The sequence below is a fragment of the Octopus bimaculoides genome, chromosome 25 (assembly GCF_046866305.1).
Source record: "Octopus bimaculoides isolate indiv1 chromosome 25, ASM4686630v1, whole genome shotgun sequence".
NCBI lineage: Eukaryota > Metazoa > Mollusca > Cephalopoda > Octopoda > Octopodidae > Octopus > Octopus bimaculoides.
In genome coordinates, this window is record NC_142952.1 from 8,345,974 (window position 1) to 8,366,270 (window position 20,297).

The 20,297-nt window shown below is 37.0% G+C and overlaps 2 protein-coding genes, 1 long non-coding RNA gene and 1 other non-coding gene across 5 annotated transcripts in view; 2 read left to right on the forward strand and 2 right to left on the reverse strand.

The window, feature by feature from the left end:
• Positions 1-12,312, forward strand: part of LOC149131065 (uncharacterized) — a 14,262-nt gene extending 1,950 nt beyond the window's left edge. Inside the window, exons 2-3 of the long non-coding RNA XR_016238368.1 lie at positions 4,200-4,356; positions 12,206-12,312. This is a non-coding gene — a long non-coding RNA (uncharacterized LOC149131065). The remainder of the gene's footprint in view (positions 1-4,199; positions 4,357-12,205) is intronic.
• On the forward strand, positions 5,561-5,637 carry LOC149131066 (small nucleolar RNA SNORD36). Its single transcript, XR_016238475.1, has one exon. It is a non-coding gene; the product is annotated as a small nucleolar RNA SNORD36 (small nucleolar RNA).
• On the reverse strand, positions 7,055-11,991 carry LOC106868271 (uncharacterized). 2 transcript variants are annotated; one of them, XM_014913461.3, is made up of 2 exons: positions 11,270-11,991; positions 7,055-8,434 (listed from the first exon to the last, which is right to left on the reverse strand). In XM_014913461.3, exon 2 carries the CDS (start codon positions 8,215-8,217, stop codon positions 7,528-7,530), a length of 690 nt encoding a protein of 229 aa, XP_014768947.1. In that variant the 5' UTR covers positions 8,218-8,434; positions 11,270-11,991; the 3' UTR covers positions 7,055-7,527. The 2 variants fall into 2 exon arrangements, with proteins under 2 accessions (XP_014768947.1, XP_014768945.1); XM_014913459.3 differs by having other exon boundaries at positions 11,256-11,991.
• On the reverse strand, positions 12,169-20,103 carry LOC149131067 (uncharacterized). Its single transcript, XM_014913456.3, has 2 exons — positions 19,092-20,103; positions 12,169-16,877 (listed from the first exon to the last, which is right to left on the reverse strand). Exon 2 carries the CDS (start codon positions 16,547-16,549, stop codon positions 15,734-15,736), a length of 816 nt encoding a protein of 271 aa, XP_014768942.1. The 5' UTR covers positions 16,550-16,877; positions 19,092-20,103; the 3' UTR covers positions 12,169-15,733.
• Positions 20,104-20,297: the final 194 nt, after the last annotated feature.

Consider the following 20,297-nt stretch of genomic DNA (forward strand, 5'->3'; position numbering starts at 1 on the left):
ATATCTGTGTGTATGTATGTATGTATGTATGTAAGTGCGTATATATATATATATATTTGCCTATTGTTTTTGTCGTTAATTTTGAAAACACATACAAAGATAAATACCTACATCCATAAATACATACATACAAACATACAAACATACATGCATTCATACACTTATATATTCATGCATCCACACATACACACACACACACACATTATACATACATGAGTACACATGCATATACACACACGCATACAGACACACACACACACACACACACAGACATACATATATACATACACACATACATAGATACGTTACTTTAGCACGGTTTTAATGAAGCCATTGTGTGCTTGAATTGTTAAGGCTGTTTTGTTTCAAAAGCCAGTACAATGCAAAGTAGAAATAAAGGAATGCAATCGAGAGGAAGACAAAACAACGTCTTACTCTTTACCTCAAGGTAAACTGTTACTTTGTCTTTCTTGTTTCTCTTTCAAATCTTTTGCATTACACTGATTTGAAAAGAAATCAATTTTAACCCGCTACCTGTCTTGTGTATCATATGTGATACACAGGACATACGAGGAGGTACCCAAATGTAACCGGAAATGTTCTCTATGAGACAAGCCCGTTGTAGTTCAGGCTTCCGCCGCAAGAAGCCACTTGGTGCGACCCTCAGGCATCAATCTGCCGACCGGCGTTACGATGTGCGATCCCACTGCCACGTAGTGTGCCTTCTGTTTTGTAGTGCTTCTCCCCTGTTCGTCGATTTTTGCGATGGTTGAAATGAAGGAACGGCGTGCTTCCGTGAAATTCTGTTTTCTGCTGTGGAAAACAGCGGCCGAGATGGTTATCACGCTTCAAACAGCTTACAAGCACGCTGTCATGATCATAATACAAGTTTACAAGTGGTTTCCATGCTTTAGGAACGGTCACTTATCGCTTGAAGATCAACCTCGTTCAGGACGACTGTCGACCTCCCGAACGAATGAAAAACATCATGAAAATTCATGAAGTGATCTTGAAGGCCAGTCACCGAACAACTGATGAACGTGTTGATATGACCGATGTGTCCTGAACCTCCTGCCATCGAATTTTAGGAGAGAAATTTCGAATGAAAATAGATGCGGAAGATCAAAATCAGCCACCACTGAATGTATGTCGTGAACTGAAAGAACCGTTGGAAGTTGATCCGGACTTTTTATCTAAGGCCATCACTGGTGATGAAAGCTGGTGCTACGGAATTTGCAGATGTGGAAGAGGTGAAGAAAAAGACGACAACCTGATTGCTACTGAGTGCTTCTCAAAAGCTTATTTCAGTTTTCTGTCTCACCAGATCATGAATAGGCCCGCTACGTCCCCAGCCACACTGACACAGATGGCTGTTCCTTGAACTTGTATATATAGCTCCTCATTGAATTCAACTATATGGTGCTGTAGGGTGGGCTTTAAACTTTCACCCACTGCATGTGCGGTGGTTTTCCTAGCTGTTGATGTGATTGTGGTTGGTCTACCGCATTCTGACCTAGTGGGACAGAATCTACTTAGGTCGTAGTAATCCAAGTATTCTCGATCGTAAATGGGCTTCAGGGGGAGGCCCATTTCCATCGTGTTCACCTCACAGAAGACTACCTCGTTCTCGGAGATAAATTCCACATATCTTTCTACAGCAAGGTCAATACCGATAGATGGGTAGAGTGATACCACATCCATACTGCTTCCCATACATTCTGTCAGGTCGTAGGAGCGGTTACATTCATTAACCCTGCTGAAGAGCTCTTCTGTGCTTTCACAAACACCAGGAGACATCTCACTGTCTCCTCGGGACACTTGCAAAAGAAGTATGATAGCCACACACACATACAGCCTGGCAGAAACGTTAGCACGCCGGGCGAAATGCTTTGCGGTATTTCGTCGACCGTTACGTTCTAAGTTCAAATTCCGCCGAGGTCAACTTTGCCTTTCATCCTTTCGGGGTCGATCAAATAAGTACCAGTTAATCACTGGGGTTGATGTAATCGACTTAATCCCCTTGTCTGTCCTTGTTTGTCCCCTGTATGTTTAGCTCCCTATGGGCAATAAGGAAATAAAAAATTATCCAAAGAAAAAAGAATCCAGTGCCTTGTAATGAATTATGACAGCATTCTGAAGAAGAATGGTAATGTTAAAAATCCTAGGACACAACTAAACATCTGACTCATAAAAGTTCACAATAGGCACTGGTTCGGATGATTCTCAACCATTTTTCGCCTATGGATCCCTTTGATTCCTATTTTTCTCTACTAGACCTCCATAACAACAATTCGATGTATATAAAAGAAACCCTATTGTATTCTTATAATTAAACATTATTAGGAATTGTACAAAACAAATTAGATACTGTGGAAGTATGAACAATTTATTTTACATAAATTTTAACAACAAAATTTTGCATGGACCCCTCACACACACCCAGGGCCATATGGGCCCCGGTTGCGAACCACTTTTTTTTTAATGTGCTGCTTCTTCAACATCATACCCAAACTTTAATGGCCAATCCTGTTATAGGTCTTCTCCATGACACGTGCACAAACAATGTAGAGATTGTGCAATACATTCGTGCAAAGACGACGGAGTATTTCTCCAACTTTCAACTCGGTCAAATTCTACAGTATAACCTCCAAGCTCCGCTCACCAATTGCATTAATGGTGGAAGAATGCAAAAGCCATTAAATTAGAACAGTCAGAAAACTGATAGTACCCGAGGGTAACAAAGTCAAACCCGCCATCAAAGGCATATAGGGCGCAGGAAGTGGAAGTTCTAGGAACGAGAAATATACTGGTCACAGCAGGGAATCGTTATAATGGTCTGTCAAGAATGGCTACGATTTGGCAACACCAGCACCAAGAGTCGGAGAAATTTTGTGCCATAGATAAGAGAGGGTGCATTGTGCAGAGGGTCCGACAACCATTAGATAGAGGTCATCATGTAAAAGCGGTTGGTGTTGCTTGCCAGAAGAAATGGATCGAGTAAACCCAGTACTTGAGTGACTACTGTTCTGAAGGGAGCGCTACAATATTGAAAGTTGTCCTTCTTCCTGTGTGTTGTGGCAGACTTCTTGCCAACCCCACAAAAAACTTAAAATGTGGGGCAAAGAAGACGACCCATCAGGGAAGCAGTGTGGAGCAATTCTGTACTCTGAACCACAATTTGACTAATGTCCAAAGGCACTAGGAAAATGTAAATACAAGTGGAAGTATGACAAGGCCCTTACTAAAATCAATCATGTGGATGAACCTTCAGAGAGTTAAGGCCAGCAAACAGCAAACATCGCCACTCAAAGCATCAAGTTCTTCAGAGATGGTGATAAAACACCTAAGGCAAAAGCAGCCGTAGGAGACTTGTTTTCTATTTTGCCTCTGCGAAATATAAGTGGATCTTCATGATTCGTCGTTCCGAAAGAGAGAGCAATAATCTCGCGCCAACTAGACATGGTTCTTCTACCCAGAACAAAAACCGTAAGTGGTTGAACTCACAGAGTACTGGAAGGACACACTGACACACTTAATAGTGAAAGGATGATATGCAACCTCATTTCATTCCCAATTGAAATCGGCTGCTATAATTTCTAAGCAAAAGGCAACCCGCTGTTGCTTCCAAAAATTGGTTTGCAACACAAACAACTGAAGAAAGCCGCGAGGAAGATCGCCATGATAACTGTGAGCAGCTCAAGACGGTTGTGGTTGAGACGAAAGTTTATTCAGCCCTCGTTGCATAAGAGACGAAACGTTGCGCCTGTGACATACCTGCAATAACTTTAGTCCCATCAAGAAAAAGTTGTCCTTCCTCCTGTGTGCTGTGGCAGACCTCTTGCCAACTCGATACAATCTTAAAAGCTGGGACAAAGAAAATGATCCATCAGGAAAACAGTGTGGAGCAATTCTGCACTCTAAGCCACAAATTGACTAATGTCCAACGGAACTAGGAAAAGATAGGTACTAGTAGAAGCACGACAAAGCCCTTACCAAAATTACCAAGGGGACAAACCTGCGAAGAAAGCATATTTTTAAATAGCTCCTGCAAGTAGGTGGGGGTTAGTTATCGCCAATGTATAGTTCACCTCAAGTCTACGGGAAATAACTCTTCAATCATATAGAAGGAATTGCTTCTCATCGATTATTTTTTCAACTCGTTTAACTAGTATTATCAAAATTATTTTCTATTTCCACAGAAAGAAAAATCCAGATATCCACTCTCATTTCACAGCTCAAAATAACAAAAACAAACACACCAGCATAAAAGACTTCCTGCGAATATTCTGCTTGAGGTTACGAGGGAAACCTCTATGCGGCCAATTTTCGTCGCTAGAAAAAACAGCTAGACATCTCGTAAGTTCAACTGCAGCGTTTTTCTTTATTTAATATAATTTTTTTTTTTTTTTATTTTATTCATCCGTGACTAATATATAGTCACGGATGAATAAAATAAAATAAAAGGACTGGTATCGCTGGGAAACATTTAATTGTCGTTGAACTGAATCATGCCTTGAATAGGATAAAAATGACCAGGTCACATCCACATCATGAGTCTGGGTGATTCACAGAGACACAAACAGTACGTAACCTGTCTCTATTAAAAGAGAGAATGCTGCAAAATAAAACACCCAGAAATATAGGAACCTTGCAATTCTGAACGGCAACGAAGACAAAAACCATTCATTATTTACATTCGATGGGTATTTGTTCTCATCTTGTTTGTTGTTAACACAACTTTTCGGCTGGTATACCCTCCAGCCTTCTTCAGGTGTCTTGGGGAAATTTCGAACCTGGGTTCTCATTCCTAAGGTATTTTTCGATGTTGTTATTATTATTATTATAATTATTAGTGTTCAGGTCACTGCTTGGAATCGAACTCGGAATCTTGGGGTTAGAAGCCCGCGCTCTTAACCACTACGCCATATGCCCTTTCAATACAAAAATCATTCGTTTATAATTGTATAAAGACATTTAATAAGAAATAACCATACGAAATGATTTATGTCCCTTGCACCATTGAACACGTTTAAAAGGATTTCACAAAGCCAAGCCAAGAAGGAGATATGTAATTGCGTAGTTGTGTAGTAAGGAGCTTACTTCCCAACCACACAGTTCCAGGTTCAGTCCCACTGCATGACACCCTGGGCAAGTAGCTTCAATAATAGTCTCGGGCTGACCAAAGCTTTGTGAGTGAACTTAACAGATAGAAACTGAAAGAAGCCCCGTCATGTGCGTATGTGTGTATGTATTTGTGTCCCGCCACCGCTTGGCAACCCGTGTTGGTGTATTTACATCCCTGTAATTTCGTCGTTCGACAAAAGAAACCAAGGATTTTTTTAAAAATAAATCCCAGGCTAGATTTGTTCGATTAAAACTCTTCAAAGCAGTGCCCCAGCATGGCCGTAGTCAAATGACTGAAACGATATATATGTTAAATCATTAATCCCTACACACATTTCCCCTCTCAGTGAGAAATGTCCAGTCTACCCACCCAGGGGCCTGTGCATTTAGTGACAATGATTGTTTTTGTGCTCCTGGATAGCAGAAACATGTCTGGTCACAATGATGTTATCAATATCTCTTCCTGAAAGATTATACAGCTTGAAATTCCAAGAACTTTGTAACACATGTGAATTCTATGCATCTTCCTTTTCGTCATTAATTTGAAATTTCCCGTGCTAGGAAGTTGGTTATCTCCCTTGCATTGATGGCCATAAACAGAAGCAAACACACACACACAGCTTTATTTTCTCAAGAGAAAATTAGAAGCATTTCTATACATTTTTGTAGTTCCTGCAGTGGTGCATACACAACTTGCTGAGCTGGAAACTCTCTCCTATGATTTGTGTCTCTAAGTCCTACGGAGTGAAAAGCGAAGATGTAGAGACGACTATAAAATATGACAATGCACAGCGTCTAACAGAAATGCATGTGCAGAATTAATTCTTGATGCTGTGAAAGTCAATTTAATCACTACTCGATGTATGAAGACAATGTAGCAGGTATTTCTGTGCAATTAAGATGCTTGCTTCCCAACCACATAGTTTCAGGCTTAGTCCCATTACAGGATACACTGGGCATGTGTCTTCTACTGCAGTCTTGGGCTGACCAAAGCCTTGTGAGTGGATTTGGTAGACGGTAACTGGAAGAAGCCCATACATAATGCATGTACAGTGTGTGTATTGGAACTCCATCGCTTACGACGTCGAGGGTTCCAGTTGATCCGATCAACGGAAACAGCCTGCTCGTGAAATTAACGTGCAAGTGGCTGAGCACTCCACAGACACGTGTACCCTTAACGTAGTTCTCGGGGAAGATTCAGCGTAACAAAGTGTGACAAGACTGGGCCTTTGAAATACAGGTACAACAGAAACAGGAAGTAAGAGAAAGTTGTGGTGAAAGAGTACAGCAGGATTCGCTACCATCCCCTGCCGGAGCCTCGTGGAGCTTTAGGTGTTTTCACTCAATAAACACTCACAACGCCCGGTCTGGGAATCGAAATCGCGATCCTATGACCGCGAGTCCGCTGCCCTAACCATTAGGCCATTGCACCTCCACACATGTACAGTAACCACTCACCATATCGTGGTTCACCTATTGTACCCTCAGTACATCACAGATTTTTCTGGCTAGTATATGTAAATTTATATCACAGGCTTCTGAAGCTGATATGCATTTATGTTTCTTTTTTATTTTACTTATTTCTGTGGTAAAATAAGCATTTTCACGCCTAAAAATGAATAATGGGTGTGTGTATCCATGTCCTTGTCTCGAAATCATGTGATAGTTATAAATTTAGCTGACCATCATACAAGCAGCGTCTCTCATTTCCAGTCATCCATAAAAATATAGACAACCATGGAGAATTACAAACTTGCTTGGAAATAGTGAGGATGGAAGACAGGTAGAGCATCCAGCTGTAGAAAATCTACCTCACTAAATTCTGTCTGACCTATGCAGCCATGAGAAAGTGGATGCTAAAATGATGCTTACTCAATATAGAAGAATTCTTATCCCATGCAGTCACATTAAACAAAATCTAACATAGAAATAGTTCAAAGAGATTTTAATTGTAATAATTTACATTTCACATTAAACTGAATTCATAAAATAACAATCAAATTTTATACTTTACAAAAATTCTTTAAATATCCATTTCACATTTTGGCACAAAACCAGCAATTTCAGAAGAGGGAATAAATCGATTACATCGACCCCAGGGCTCAGCAGATATTTATTTTATTGACCCCCACAAGGTGCAGCCTTCTGGCTTGCCAGTCCTCAGTCAAATCGTCCAACTCATGCTAACATGGAAAGCGGACATTAAACGATGATGATGACAATGATGATGAAGCAGTCATGTGATGTGCAGAATCAATTCAGCTGCAATAAGCCAAATGTATGTTTTACTTGTACGTGTGGTTAGAGAAAATACTGTGTGGGGATTCTGTTATTATACACTATTATATCTCCTTTTGTGTGTAAAAAAAATATATTATTGACATAAATCATTTTATATTCATTTCAAGGAATGAGTTTCGAGTGATGAATATGCGAATGTTTAATTAAGGAACTATTTTCAGAAAATGATTTACCACAGGTATCACAATGGTATGGCCGCTCTCCTGTATGAGTGCGTATATGATTTGTTAATTGATCATTGCGAGAGAATGATTTACCACATGTAACACAGCAATACGGCTTTTCTCCTGTATGAATACGTTTGTGTTTAGTTAAGTGAACATTTTGAGAGAAAGATTTACCACAGGTAACACACTGATATGGTTTACCTCCTGTGTGAGTGTGTTTGTGACGAGTTAAATGATGATTTAGCGTAAAAGATGTACCACAAATTTGACAGCAAAATGGCTTCTCTCCTGTATGAACACGTTTGTGTCTACTTAAATTATGACTTTCAGAGAATGATTTACCACAGATATCACAACGATATGGTTTGTCACCTGTATGAGTACGTTTGTGTTTAATTACAGCGCAACTTTGAGAGAATGTCTTACCACAGATATCACACTGATATGGTTTCTCTCCTGTGTGGCTGCGTTTATGAACTGCAATATTCTTTCGATTGAATAATTTTCCACAGATATCACAGTGTGATTTTTCACTTGTTTGAGTATATTTATGACTCCTTAAGTGAGCTGTTTCAGAAAAACCAATCTTTTTACATTGTGTTTTATAATTAAGCTTTTTTTCCATATTTCTATGCTCATCAAAATATACAGATGTTTTTTTCTTCTTTTCCTTTTGATATTTTATTTCTACAAATATATATTCTCCTATACTTCAACGAACTGTGATTTTTACCAATACCTGACGATGTTGCAAGCTAATTGGTAAATTTCTCCAAGTTTACATCTGTCCTGTTTAACAGCTTCCTTTAGTCTTTGAAAAACAAGCAATAATGATGAAACATCTGAAATACAGACAAAAGTATTTTATGCCTATGTCATCTCATATTCTGAAATAAAACAATAAAAAACGTAGTTAAAAAATGCTGAAATTCAGCAATGAATATTTTGCTATGTTTCTACACTAAGAAACTAGATATAAAATTAACTTTTAACTGAACAATGTACTGTACCTCTTTTCTTTCTCTCTCTTTTTCTCTAATTATGTCAAATCATTACCAACAGGCTAAGTAATGCAATGACAAACAGAAATATCATAAAATAGGTAAAATTTAGTGCGTCAATTATGTTACCTCACTGCCCCTTACAACATGCCCAAGTAGAGAGCCTCTACAGTAGACTATGTAGATATTATAATCATCTTCCTTTCAATAGTGTATTGCTTTATGTTTCATTGCCCTAAAGCAATGCATATCGCAATATCTTTCACTCTGAGAAAGAAGTCCTTTGTTACTTGCAGAAGTAATAGCTTCTTGAACTTTTTCCAAACCTTTTTTTTATTCTTGGTATGACACTTTTGGTACACCCACTTCTCCTGCTATTTTCGTCCCCTATATAACAAAAGCTTTCAGTTACTTTTACACCTAGTAGACAGTTTTATTTTTTTATTTTATTTTGGTAACCGTGCACTAATACCGAAAGGGGGAAAAAAACGGACCTTGCGAACTTTCCGCCAGTCCTTTCCCCACCTCTTCAGAAAGCATTTTCCCCACAAATTTCCTTATAATCGTGATCTATGCTGTTTGAAAGGTGCTTCTGTAAAATTTCATTAAAAGATATCAATTTTCTTGAAAGTTAAGAGGGGGAAAAAATGGATCGTGTGAATTTTCCGAAATCCTCTCCCCACCCTTTCGGAAAACATTTTCCCCAGAAATTTCTTTATAATCGTAATCTGTACGATTTGAACGGTATTTCTATAAAATTTCATCAATATATATATCCATTTTCCTGAAAGTTATAAAGTTATAAAGGGAAAAATCGGATCTTGTGAATTTTCCGAAAGTCCTCCCCGTTCGTTTGCGCAAATTTTTATTTTTTCATATTCATTTTCTACACATTTTTTTTTTTTACCCCCAGTAGGCTGGAGTTCTTTTTGTTTTCGTTAACGGGTCTCAAACTGTATATTGATCCTTTTGAATGCTTATTGCCCTAGTGCATATGAAATCTACCTTCTCTGACAGCTCACCCGGGATCTCATTTCACTTCTCGTGTGTCCATTATTTACCCTAGGTCCAACTTATGTAATTTACACCTATTAACAGTTTCGCCATTCTGATAGCATCAGAGTCCTCTATCTACCAAATCCATACACAAGGGCTTGGTCAGCATGAAGCTACAGTAGAAAACACTCCTTCCTCCTTATTCAATCTTAAATCTAAACAATCGCAAACTTTGGACTATGTAGTGCCGTACGTGCTTCTAAATTTAGTGGGAGCGAGCACAAAAAAAAAAAAAAACTGGAGCCACAACACAGACCAAACAATTATTAACTCATTTCTCTTACATTACGCGAAATATTTCATTAGTTATAATATATGTAATTATATTCAACGTTCATTAATTTCATATTTCAGTAACAATGTCATTATGTATGAAACTTACAACTACTGATATCTGATATAGGTGTGGCATGAAAAAGATAGAATTCTGCGGGATTGACCTGTGTAAGATTATGACGTTACGGTTTGTTTTGGTTATTTGGATGTCAGCAGCCATCAACGCATCACAGGAGATTGAGCGGACAGTTCAAAACCACGGGAGGTTGGACAAATAAAGTAATGACCCCAAAAAGTTCTTCCAAAACCATGCGATTAACAAAAAGAAAAGAGAGAGAGAGATTCGACTTTTATCGCATAAATGAACTAAATAGTTTTTAAAATTTTGCTAAGCCACTGTGATGAAGAAAATATCGATAATTTGACTCCCAAATACCTGACTACTATTTATGATGTTCACTAAATCTATAATTTCACTAATATTGCATGTAACATTCGACTCTGGAATGACAAATATAAAGATTAAAATTTCATTTCGGAAGTATTACCGTCTACGTAAATGTAAGGACACGGAAATATCGTTCTTCATTGGTGTTAGATTTTCTCACTTCTATAGCATAAGAATATCCTGACTTCTAAACTGTATGTTACGAGTCAGGGTATTCCAGAACCGGGCCGTGTATCATTTGGAACTGGGCCGCACGGAAATAATTTTTCAATTTACTTTCTAAAGCACTGACAAGCGCAGACTGTAGGGTGTTTTTGTAGTTTCCTGTGTTAAAATGTAGTAACATAGTTCTTTATAGAACAGCCATGTTATAGTGGCAAAGAAAGAAAACAAACACATTACAGTCTAGTATTGCTACTACTTATGTCTCTCTATAGGCAGGTGCCCAGTACCGAAGAAGAATAAAGACCCAGAAACAATAGACTACTTGCCAAAACGGAGGGCTGTGATTCGCTCCCTTATTGACAATATATCGGACAAAGGTTGTATCGTTAACCAGCTGGAAAATTCGATTTTCTGTAGTTAAAATGTAGTGACAGTTCTTTATAGAGCCATGTTCTATAACGTGTGTGCGTATATATATATATATAGATATACATACATACACACAGACTCACACACATTTATATTTCATATATATACATAATACATAAAGATATGTGTGTGTGTGTGTGTGTGTAGTATTATAATCATTCGATTATATATGATGCACTTTATTGCGTTTTCTTCTGCGCGTGATCACTTCATCCGTGCTGCAAAAATATAGACAACTGCTCTATATGAAACCTAACTAATTAAACATATTATTTCAGTAAAACAAACCTTTGTCAACTGACCGTTTCCAAGTGTAAGCAGTGAATCAGTGTGTTGTATCTTTTCTCCCAACTACCATAAAACTAATCTCCAACATCTTTGGCCGTCATTTCGTATTCTGTTACAATGAGGTTGGGAAATTGTATTTTTGTTTTTCGCCACAGTTTCGATGTATACAGTACGCGTCAGCATATTTGCAATATTATGACACCTTGTTTTAATATATTATTATCACCTTTTGTTCTTCTCTTACTGTCGTATGCTATATACTTTACTTCTTTTAATGTTTACCGTGTATACTTTTTTTTGTCCCCGTATGTGGCTATCCTTCGCTGTAATTATAATTCTTGTCAACTGAAGCACATGCTTTTGTTTACATCTAATCGGCCTTTTCTGAAAAGGAGGGATGGGGAATGACTGGGGAAGACGGTACGGTGAGCCTTTCTGCTTTGCATAACCATTGACGAGAGAGGAAGTTTCATAGAAACAGAAGAAAGCGATAGTCGGTGACCGATAAACAAAGAGAGAGAGAGGGAGGGAGAGATAGAGAGGGGGAGAGAGAGGGGGAGAGAGAGAGAGAGAGAGAGAGTTTCATAGATACAGAATATATTTTTAACAAGTTGAAAGAACGAATCGTTATACAAAGAAAGAAAGAAAGAAAGAAAGACAAGGCTACACCAACTCACACACACACACGCGCGCATAAAACAGGCTTCTTTTAGTTTCTGCCCACCAAATTCACTTACAATGATTTGGGCAGCCTCAGGCTATAATAGAAAACACCCAAGGTGCCACACAGTGAGACTGAACCTGGAACCAAGTGTTTGGGAAGCAAACTCCTTAACCACAGTCATGTCAGCATCCCTACATATATTTATGGTTAATAACATGAGTTTTGAATGAGAACATAATTTCCAACAAATTTCATTTCATAATATTTTACCTCTTTATTTTTAAAGTACTTTAGTGAATAGATTTTTATCCAGGATTATGAGACCTGAAGCCTATGAATAATTTCCATTATATTACATACAAGAGATGTCCAGTCTGTATTCAGTTGTAGACTGTAAGTATAGTCTTATTTTACACTGAATGATTCACTTATATGTCTCACGCTATTGAATTTATCTGTCCAGTCTTTATTCATTACAAACTTGAAGTTTACAATCCATAATTAAAGATTTCCCAAAGAATTCAGTGAAGAGGGTTTTTTTGCAACTAAGAACACATTTGTAGACTACAAGATGAGATGTCAAAGAGAATGATTCCAATCGAATTCACCATGATAAAAGATCTTTAAAGCAAACTCTTTGGTGGACCGAGTTTGAATTTTGAAGAAGGATTTCTCAGGTTTTACTGATCTATAAAGCAAACTCTTTGGTGGACCAAGTTGGAATTTGAAGAAGGATTTCTCAGGTTTTACTGATCTATAAAGCAAACTCTTTGGTGGACCAAGTTGTAATTTGAAGAAGGATTTCTCAGGTTTTACTGATCTATAAAGCAAACTCTTTGGTGGACCGAGTTGGAATTTTGAAGAAGGATTTCTCAGGTTTTACTGATCTATAAAGCAAACTCTTTGGTGGACCAAGTTGGAATTTGAAGAAGGATTTCTCAGGTTTTACTGATCTATAAAGCAAACTCTTTGGTGGACCAAGTTGGAATTTGAAGAAGGATTTCTCAGGTTTTACTGATCTATAAAGCAAACTCTTTGGTGGACCGAGTTGGAATTTGAAGAAGGATTTCTCAGGTTTTACTGATCTATAAAGCAAACTCTTTGGTGGACCGAGTTGGAATTTGAAGAAGGATTTCTCAGGTTTTACTGATCTATAAAGCAAACTCTTTGGTGGACCGAGTTGGAATTTGAAGAAGGATTTCTCAGGTTTTACTGATCTATAAAGCAAACTCTTTGGTGGACCAAGTTGGAATTTGAAGAAGGATTTCTCAGGTTTTACTGATCTATAAAGCAAACTCTTTGGTGGACCAAGTTGGAATTTGAAGAAGGATTTCTCAGGTTTTACTGATCTATAAAGCAAACTCTTTGGTGGACCAAGTTGGAATTTGAAGAAGGATTTCTCAGGTTTTACTGATCTATAAAGCAAACTCTTTGGTGGACCGAGTTGGAATTTTGAAGAAGGATTTCTCAGGTTTTACTGATCTATAAAGCAAACTCTTTGGTGGACCGAGTTGGAATTTTGAAGAAGGATTTCTCAGGTTTTACTGATCTATAAAGCAAACTCTTTGGTGGACCGAGTTGGAATTTTGAAGAAGGTTTTCTCAGGTTTTACTGATCTATAAAGCAAACTCTTTGGTGGACCGAGTTGGAATTTGAAGAAGGATTTCTCAGGTTTTACTGATCTATAAAGCAAACTCTTTGGTGGACCGAGTTTGAATTTTGAAGAAGGATTTCTCAGGTTTTACTGATCTATAAAGCAAACTCTTTGGTGGACCAAGTTGGAATTTGAAGAAGGATTTCTCAGGTTTTACTGATCTATAAAGCAAACTCTTTGGTGGACCAAGTTTGAATTTTGAAGAAGGTTTTCTCAGGTTTTACTGATCTATAAAGCAAACTCTTTGGTGGACCAAGTTGGAATTTGAAGAAGGATTTCTCAGGTTTTACTGATCTATAAAGCATATGCTTTGGTGGACCAAGTTGGAATTTGAAGAAGGATTTCTCAGGTTTTACTGTGAAAAGTCTTCTCTCCAGTGTATAGTTGTTTGTGTGTTGGGTGGCTGTTACTGAAAGATGATTTCAACATATTTCAAAATGGTAAGGTTTTCTCCAGTGTATATTCATTTATATTTAGTTAAATTGCTCTCAGTATCAAATGATTTCCCCTCATATTTCTCAGTAGATGGGTCTATTTCTATTAAGTATTCTTTTGTAGTTTGCAAAAATTATTGTGACAAATGATTTTGCATAAAATTCGCAATGAGAGGATTTTTACTTTATTTTTTTTTTTCTACATAAATGGAGAACAAGGTTTGAATTATTAACTTTTTACCACTCAGATTTCTTTGACAAATGTAATGCAAATATATTTGCATTGTTTTGAATTGATCACGCATTATCTTATAGCTTCAAGATTTCAATGGTGTGTTTGTATATTTTTAGACTGGCATTATAGGGCAGGTGTGAGAAGATGGATCTGGCCAGTTAAAGCATAAAACTGGTAGAATATTCGGGCCAGATATAGCTGGATTAAATGCTAAAGGGCTAATGGAAGATTTTCAACATATTTTATAGTGAAATGGTTTTATTTGCTATTGTGTATTCTTTTGTACTTTGTTAAATTACTATTATTGATAAAAAAAAAAGTTTCCCAATATTTCACAAGACAATTTTTTTTTTTTTTTTAAGGCGGTGAACTGGCAGAAACGTTAGCACGCCGGGCAAAATGCTTAGTGGTATTTCGTCTGTCTTTACGTTCCGAGTTCAAATTCCGCCGAGGACGACTTTGTCTTTCATCCTTTCGGGGTCGATTAAATAAGTACCAGTTATGCACTGGGGTCAATATAATCAAATTAATCTGTTTGTCTGTCCTTGTTTGTCCCCTCTGTATGTAGCCCCCTTGTGGGCAGTAAAGAAATAAGAGACAAGACAATTTTTTTACTATGTATATTCTTTTCTGTTTTCTTAAATTACTCTCATTAACAAAAGATTTCCCATATATTCCAAAGTAAAACAGTTTTTCTCCAATGTGTGTTCTTTCATGTTTGTTAGATTATTACTATTAATATCCTTTATGGCCATGCCCCCACACCCTCTCCCAGCTGGTGTCGGTGCGACGTAAAATACTCATGCCGGTGCCATGTAGGATGCACTAGTGCTGGTGCTGCATAAAATGTATTCGTGCCAGTGACACTTACAATACACTCATGCAGGTAACACATAAAAAGGAACCAGCACACTCTGTAAAGTGGTTGGCATAAGGAAGGGCAGCCATCGGTAAAAAACATGCCAAAACAGACAATTGGGGCCTGACCAGCCCCTGTCAAACATTCCAACCAATGTCAATATTGAAAATAGACATTAAACAACAATGATGATGATAATGATGAACAACTTTCCACGTATAGGCGCAGGAGTGGCTGTGTGGTAAGTAGCTTGCTTACCAACCACATGGTTCCGGGTTCAGTCCCACTGCGTGGCACCTTGGGCAAGTGTCTTCTACTATAGCCTCGAGCCGACCAAAGCCTTGTGAGTGGATTTGGTAGACGGAAACTGAAAGAAGCCCATCGTATATATGTATATATATATGTGTGTGTTTGTCCCACCACCATCGCTTGACAACCGATGGTGGTATGTTTAGGTCCCCGTAACTTAGCAGTTCGGCAAAAAGGGACCGATAGAATAAGTACTAGGCTTACAAAGAATAAGTCCTGGGGTCGATTTTCTCGACTAAAGGTGGTGCTCCAGCATGGCCGCAGTCAAATGACTGAAACAAGTAAAAGAGTAACAAGAGTAAAGAGTATTTTACAAGATAGCCTTACCCAGTGTGAACACGTTTGTGGACAACACGACTGGAGTTAACAGAAAATGATCTTCCACAGATTTCGCACTGATAAGGTTTTTCTTTAGTGTGACTTCGTATGTGGATTGTAAGCTTAGAATTTTCAATGAAAGATTTTCCGCATATTTGACAATGGAAAAACTTTTCCCCAGTATGTATTCTTTTGTGTCTTGTTAAATTGCTGTTATCAACAAAGGATTTACCACACATTTCACAGTAATATGGTTTCTCTCCTGTGTGACTACGAACATGGATTGTAAGGCTTGAATTATTAATGAAAGCTTTTCCACATGTTTCACAGTGAAATGGGTTTTCCCCCGTATGTATTCTTTTATGAATGACAAGATTTGAATTCTGTGTGAAAGATTTTCCGCATATTTGACAATGGAACGGTTTTTCTCCGCTGTGTATTATTTTATGTCGTGTTAATTTACTGTTAGAAAAAAAGGCTTTCCCACATATTTCACAGTGGTATGGTTTCTCTTCATTGTGACTATTTTTGTGGATAACAAGATCTGATCTATTACCAAAAGATTTTCCACATATCTCACAGTAGCAAGACTTTTCCTTCTTATTGTGTGTTTTCCTGTGTGTGAAGACTTCTTGTTTTGAGGAGAATATTTTCCTACAGATCTCACAACGATATTTGCACATCTTTCTGTGTAAAGATATTCGTTTAGTTGTAAACATTTCATCACACAAGGTTTCCTCATCGCTGTACGTTTGTGAAGCTGTATCTTTATTGGCAAAAACAGTTATCTTAGAAGTGTTCAAGTGATTGACACCTTCCATGTTAAGTGTTGATGAAATTCTTAAAAGCAGAGAAATATTCGTGAATATACTCAGCTGTGGTTCAGTTTCTTGCTTTCAATATCTCAAGCCTTTGCTTAGATGTGCAGAAAATATGTTATGTAGATATATTTTCTACTTACCACAGAGGCTGGTTGAATCTTCTCACACTGATGTAAACAAAAAGACTTCTATATTTAGCTTAATAAATGTCAATGGATGTTATGTAGGCTAGAAAATATAGGGAGTCCATAAATAACTGGTAGCAGATGTTCTGATAGAGTTGATAGTCTTCTACTACAGGTTATATTAGAATGTCCAATTAACACAACTGTAAAGCAAGAAAACATGACAGTGTAAGACTTAACATTAGACAAAGACAAAATATGTACAAATCTTCATTACTATCATCATTGTTTTGATATCCACTTTTCCATGCATCAAATAGAATTCAATGAGGCAGATTTCCTATGGCTGGATGCTTTTATGTTGCCAACCTTCACTTATTTCCAAGTAAAATAATATTGCCTTATAGCCTGACATGTTTTCATGGAAGGATGAAAACGAACAACACCACTGGTACTGCTTATTTGCAACTAACATGATGCCAAGACAAGAAATAAACACATACATCTGCATATGTGCACACACATCTATCTGTATGTATACGATGAGCTTCTTTCAGTTTCCCTCCATCAAACCCACTCACAAGGCTTTGGTCAGCCTAATACCATAGTGGTAGACACTTGCTCCACAGTGCCACACAGTGGAGCTGAACCTGAAACCATGTGGTTGGGAAGCAAACTTTGTTAAACACAGTTATGCCTACATCAACAATTTGGTTGATTGTATAAAAATGTAAACATTTACTTGGATTGTCATCATATCACACAATATTATATATATATATATATATATGTGTGTGTGTGTGTGTGGATAATTTTGGGTGTTTAACAATCAATATTCTTTTCTCTGTTGGATTCTAAGTCAATTTTTTCCCACACTAATGTCTAATTTGATAATTTTCAAGATTCAAAAAAATGTCTAAAATGGGGTAAAATGAGTAATATCTAATGGCGATACTTTCTTCTCTTAAACTGCATGTTGAGCAAATATATCTCAAAGAGGACACTCAGGCAGATCGTGAAAAAGCTACAGATAATATTTTATGTTGAGTTTTTTGTTTTTTTGTAGGTCAGTTTCATTAATTTTATATCATGTCATTTTCTCCTGATCCTCTTTCTATTGTCCTAGATATTTAAATTTGTTTTTGCATTTTTGATCTTTCCGATGTCTAGGGATGGATATTGATGAGTATGAATGAGTCAATTTTCTGGAGGACTGATGAGGCAAATTTACCTTATCTTACACATTCTGCCCCAGATAAATTCGTCATTTATATGCTCAAAGAGAATGGTGATAATTTTCTGAAATAGTGATCAGATTATGTTATAAAACTTTTAATACATTCGGGGGAGACCATTTGCGTAGCTAATACAGTTTTTGTAAAGTAGTGAATATTTGTAAAAATATATTTTGTCAAAAATGCAGTAAAAACATCTCATTTTGCCCCACCTCCCCCAAATCATTTCAAACAGGAAGGAAGAAAATAACAAGAAATCAGAAGTTACTCATTTTGTCCCGGTTACTAATTTTGCAGACCCTTATATATATATATATATATATATATATATATATATATATATATATATAGAGAGAGAGAGAGAGAGAGAGAGAGAGAGAGAGAGAGAGAGAGAGAGAGAGAGAGATATGCAGGGCAGGGAATCGTCAATTAGTAATAAAATTAATAATTAACAATTTTGCCGGGTAGCTCAGTATGAAAAAACCTTTTCGGTAAAAATCATTTATAATCATAAATATATAGGGATTGACAGTAACCTGCTTCTCCAACATACTGAGAATTCAGAAATAGCAGTCAAAGAACTACTGATTTCAAAACTACAAATTATTACTCCAGATTGATAGCGATATTTTTGATACACACAGAACAAAAATTCATATATATATATATATATGAATTTCCAAATTCCGCCGAGGTCGACTTTGCCTTTCATCCTTTTGAGGTCGATAAAATAAGTACCAGTTACGCACTGGAGTCGATGTAATCGATTTAATCCCTTTGTCTGTTCTTGTTTGTCCCCTCTATGTTTAGCCCCCTGTAGACAATAAAGAAATATAAATATATATATATATATGATTATTTTTTTCTTTCGAAAAAAGTGAAGGAAAATTTAAACTCACGATCAGTTTTTATATTTTTGAACTGAGGATAACAAAAATTATAAAACGAAAAAGAAAAAGCAACTGAAATTTTTTTTTTAAATTTTGTTTTCAGAATTGTTTTCCTTTGTGTTGTTTAAAACACGGGATTCCGGAGAAATTTTCGTTAGAATATAAAATTTAAAATATTACAGAAAGAGGATGATTCCGTCTCCAATACATGCTGTTAAATAAATCGTTAATAGAAAACGTCATGTTAAATCAGCACATTAGAAAATATAAGTATTTCAGCTATATTACTAACCATAATATAATTCTTTGTTGGGTATTCACCATCTATTGAGTTTATAAGTCAATAGACTGAGGTTATTGATTAAGTTATTGATCAGTGAGTCTTGTGGTTTAAAAGGGAAATCACTCTTTGATGGCTGAGAAATGGAAAGCCAGTGGGGAGACTGATATATGATGATGTTTAGTTATTTATATCTGGAGAGAATATGGCCTGTATATACGGGATTACACAAAGTAGGATTATATGATAATATGGTTTTATAACAGCTTAACAGTAGCTGTTATTGAAATCAACGATGCCAGTGGCTTGTCGGCGGTGTTTTGGTAATTCGAATTCCTCCTGAAAAGTAGTGAAATAAAAAATCTAACAAACAAAATGACATCTTCTCAGTATAAGATAACCTCACGTTATCTTTCGTTAAAATTAAGGCAGCATGTTGGCAGAATAGATAATACACCGAACAAAATGCTTCGTGGTATTTGTTCACTTTAACCCATTACCTACCAGTGATCTCATATGAGATCACTTAAAAATTACAAATTTCGTAATTATCTGTCAATATTTACACATATCTAACCTTTTTGCTATATCTACTAGGTATATTTCTCTGATATTCAAATGAGGTTTGCTCATTTTTCACCCAATATCTCGCTTATTTCTATTTAAAATGTTATTTTGAAACATTATTTTGATAATTCCAGCGTGTGTTTTCGGGTTCAGTCCCACTGCGTGGCACCTTGGGCAAGTGTCTTCTACAATAGCCACGGGCCGAGCAAAGCCTTGTGAGTGGATTTGGTGGACGGAAACTGAAAGAAGCCCGTCGTATATATTTATATATGTGTGTGTGTGTCTGTGTTTGTCCCCCAACTTCGCTTGACAACCGATGCTGGTGTGTTTACGTCCCCGTAACTTAGCGGTTCGGCAAAAAGGGACCGATAGAATAAGTACTAGGCTTACAACGAATAAGTTCTGGGGTCGATTTGCTCGACTAAAGGTGGTGCCCCAGCATGGCCGCAGTCAAATGACTGAAACAAGTAAAAGAGTATATATTTCTGGGTGGTGGAGGTGAAACTAAAGCACTCCCACCCATTTCCCTTTATTTATTTTTTTTCTATTTCTAAAATTTCTTCCGATCCCTGTTTTTGATATAGGAGATTACGATTTTGCCAAAACTGCACGTTTTCAAATTTTTCATTTCACCCTCCGCTCCCTAATTTT

Coding starts and splice junctions, on each gene's coding strand:
- LOC106868271 (XM_014913461.3), bottom strand. CDS start 8,217: ATGGAAAAAAAGCTTAATTATAAAACACAATGTAAAAAGATTGGTTTT.
- LOC149131067 (XM_014913456.3), bottom strand. CDS start 16,549: ATGGAAGGTGTCAATCACTTGAACACTTCTAAGATAACTGTTTTTGCC.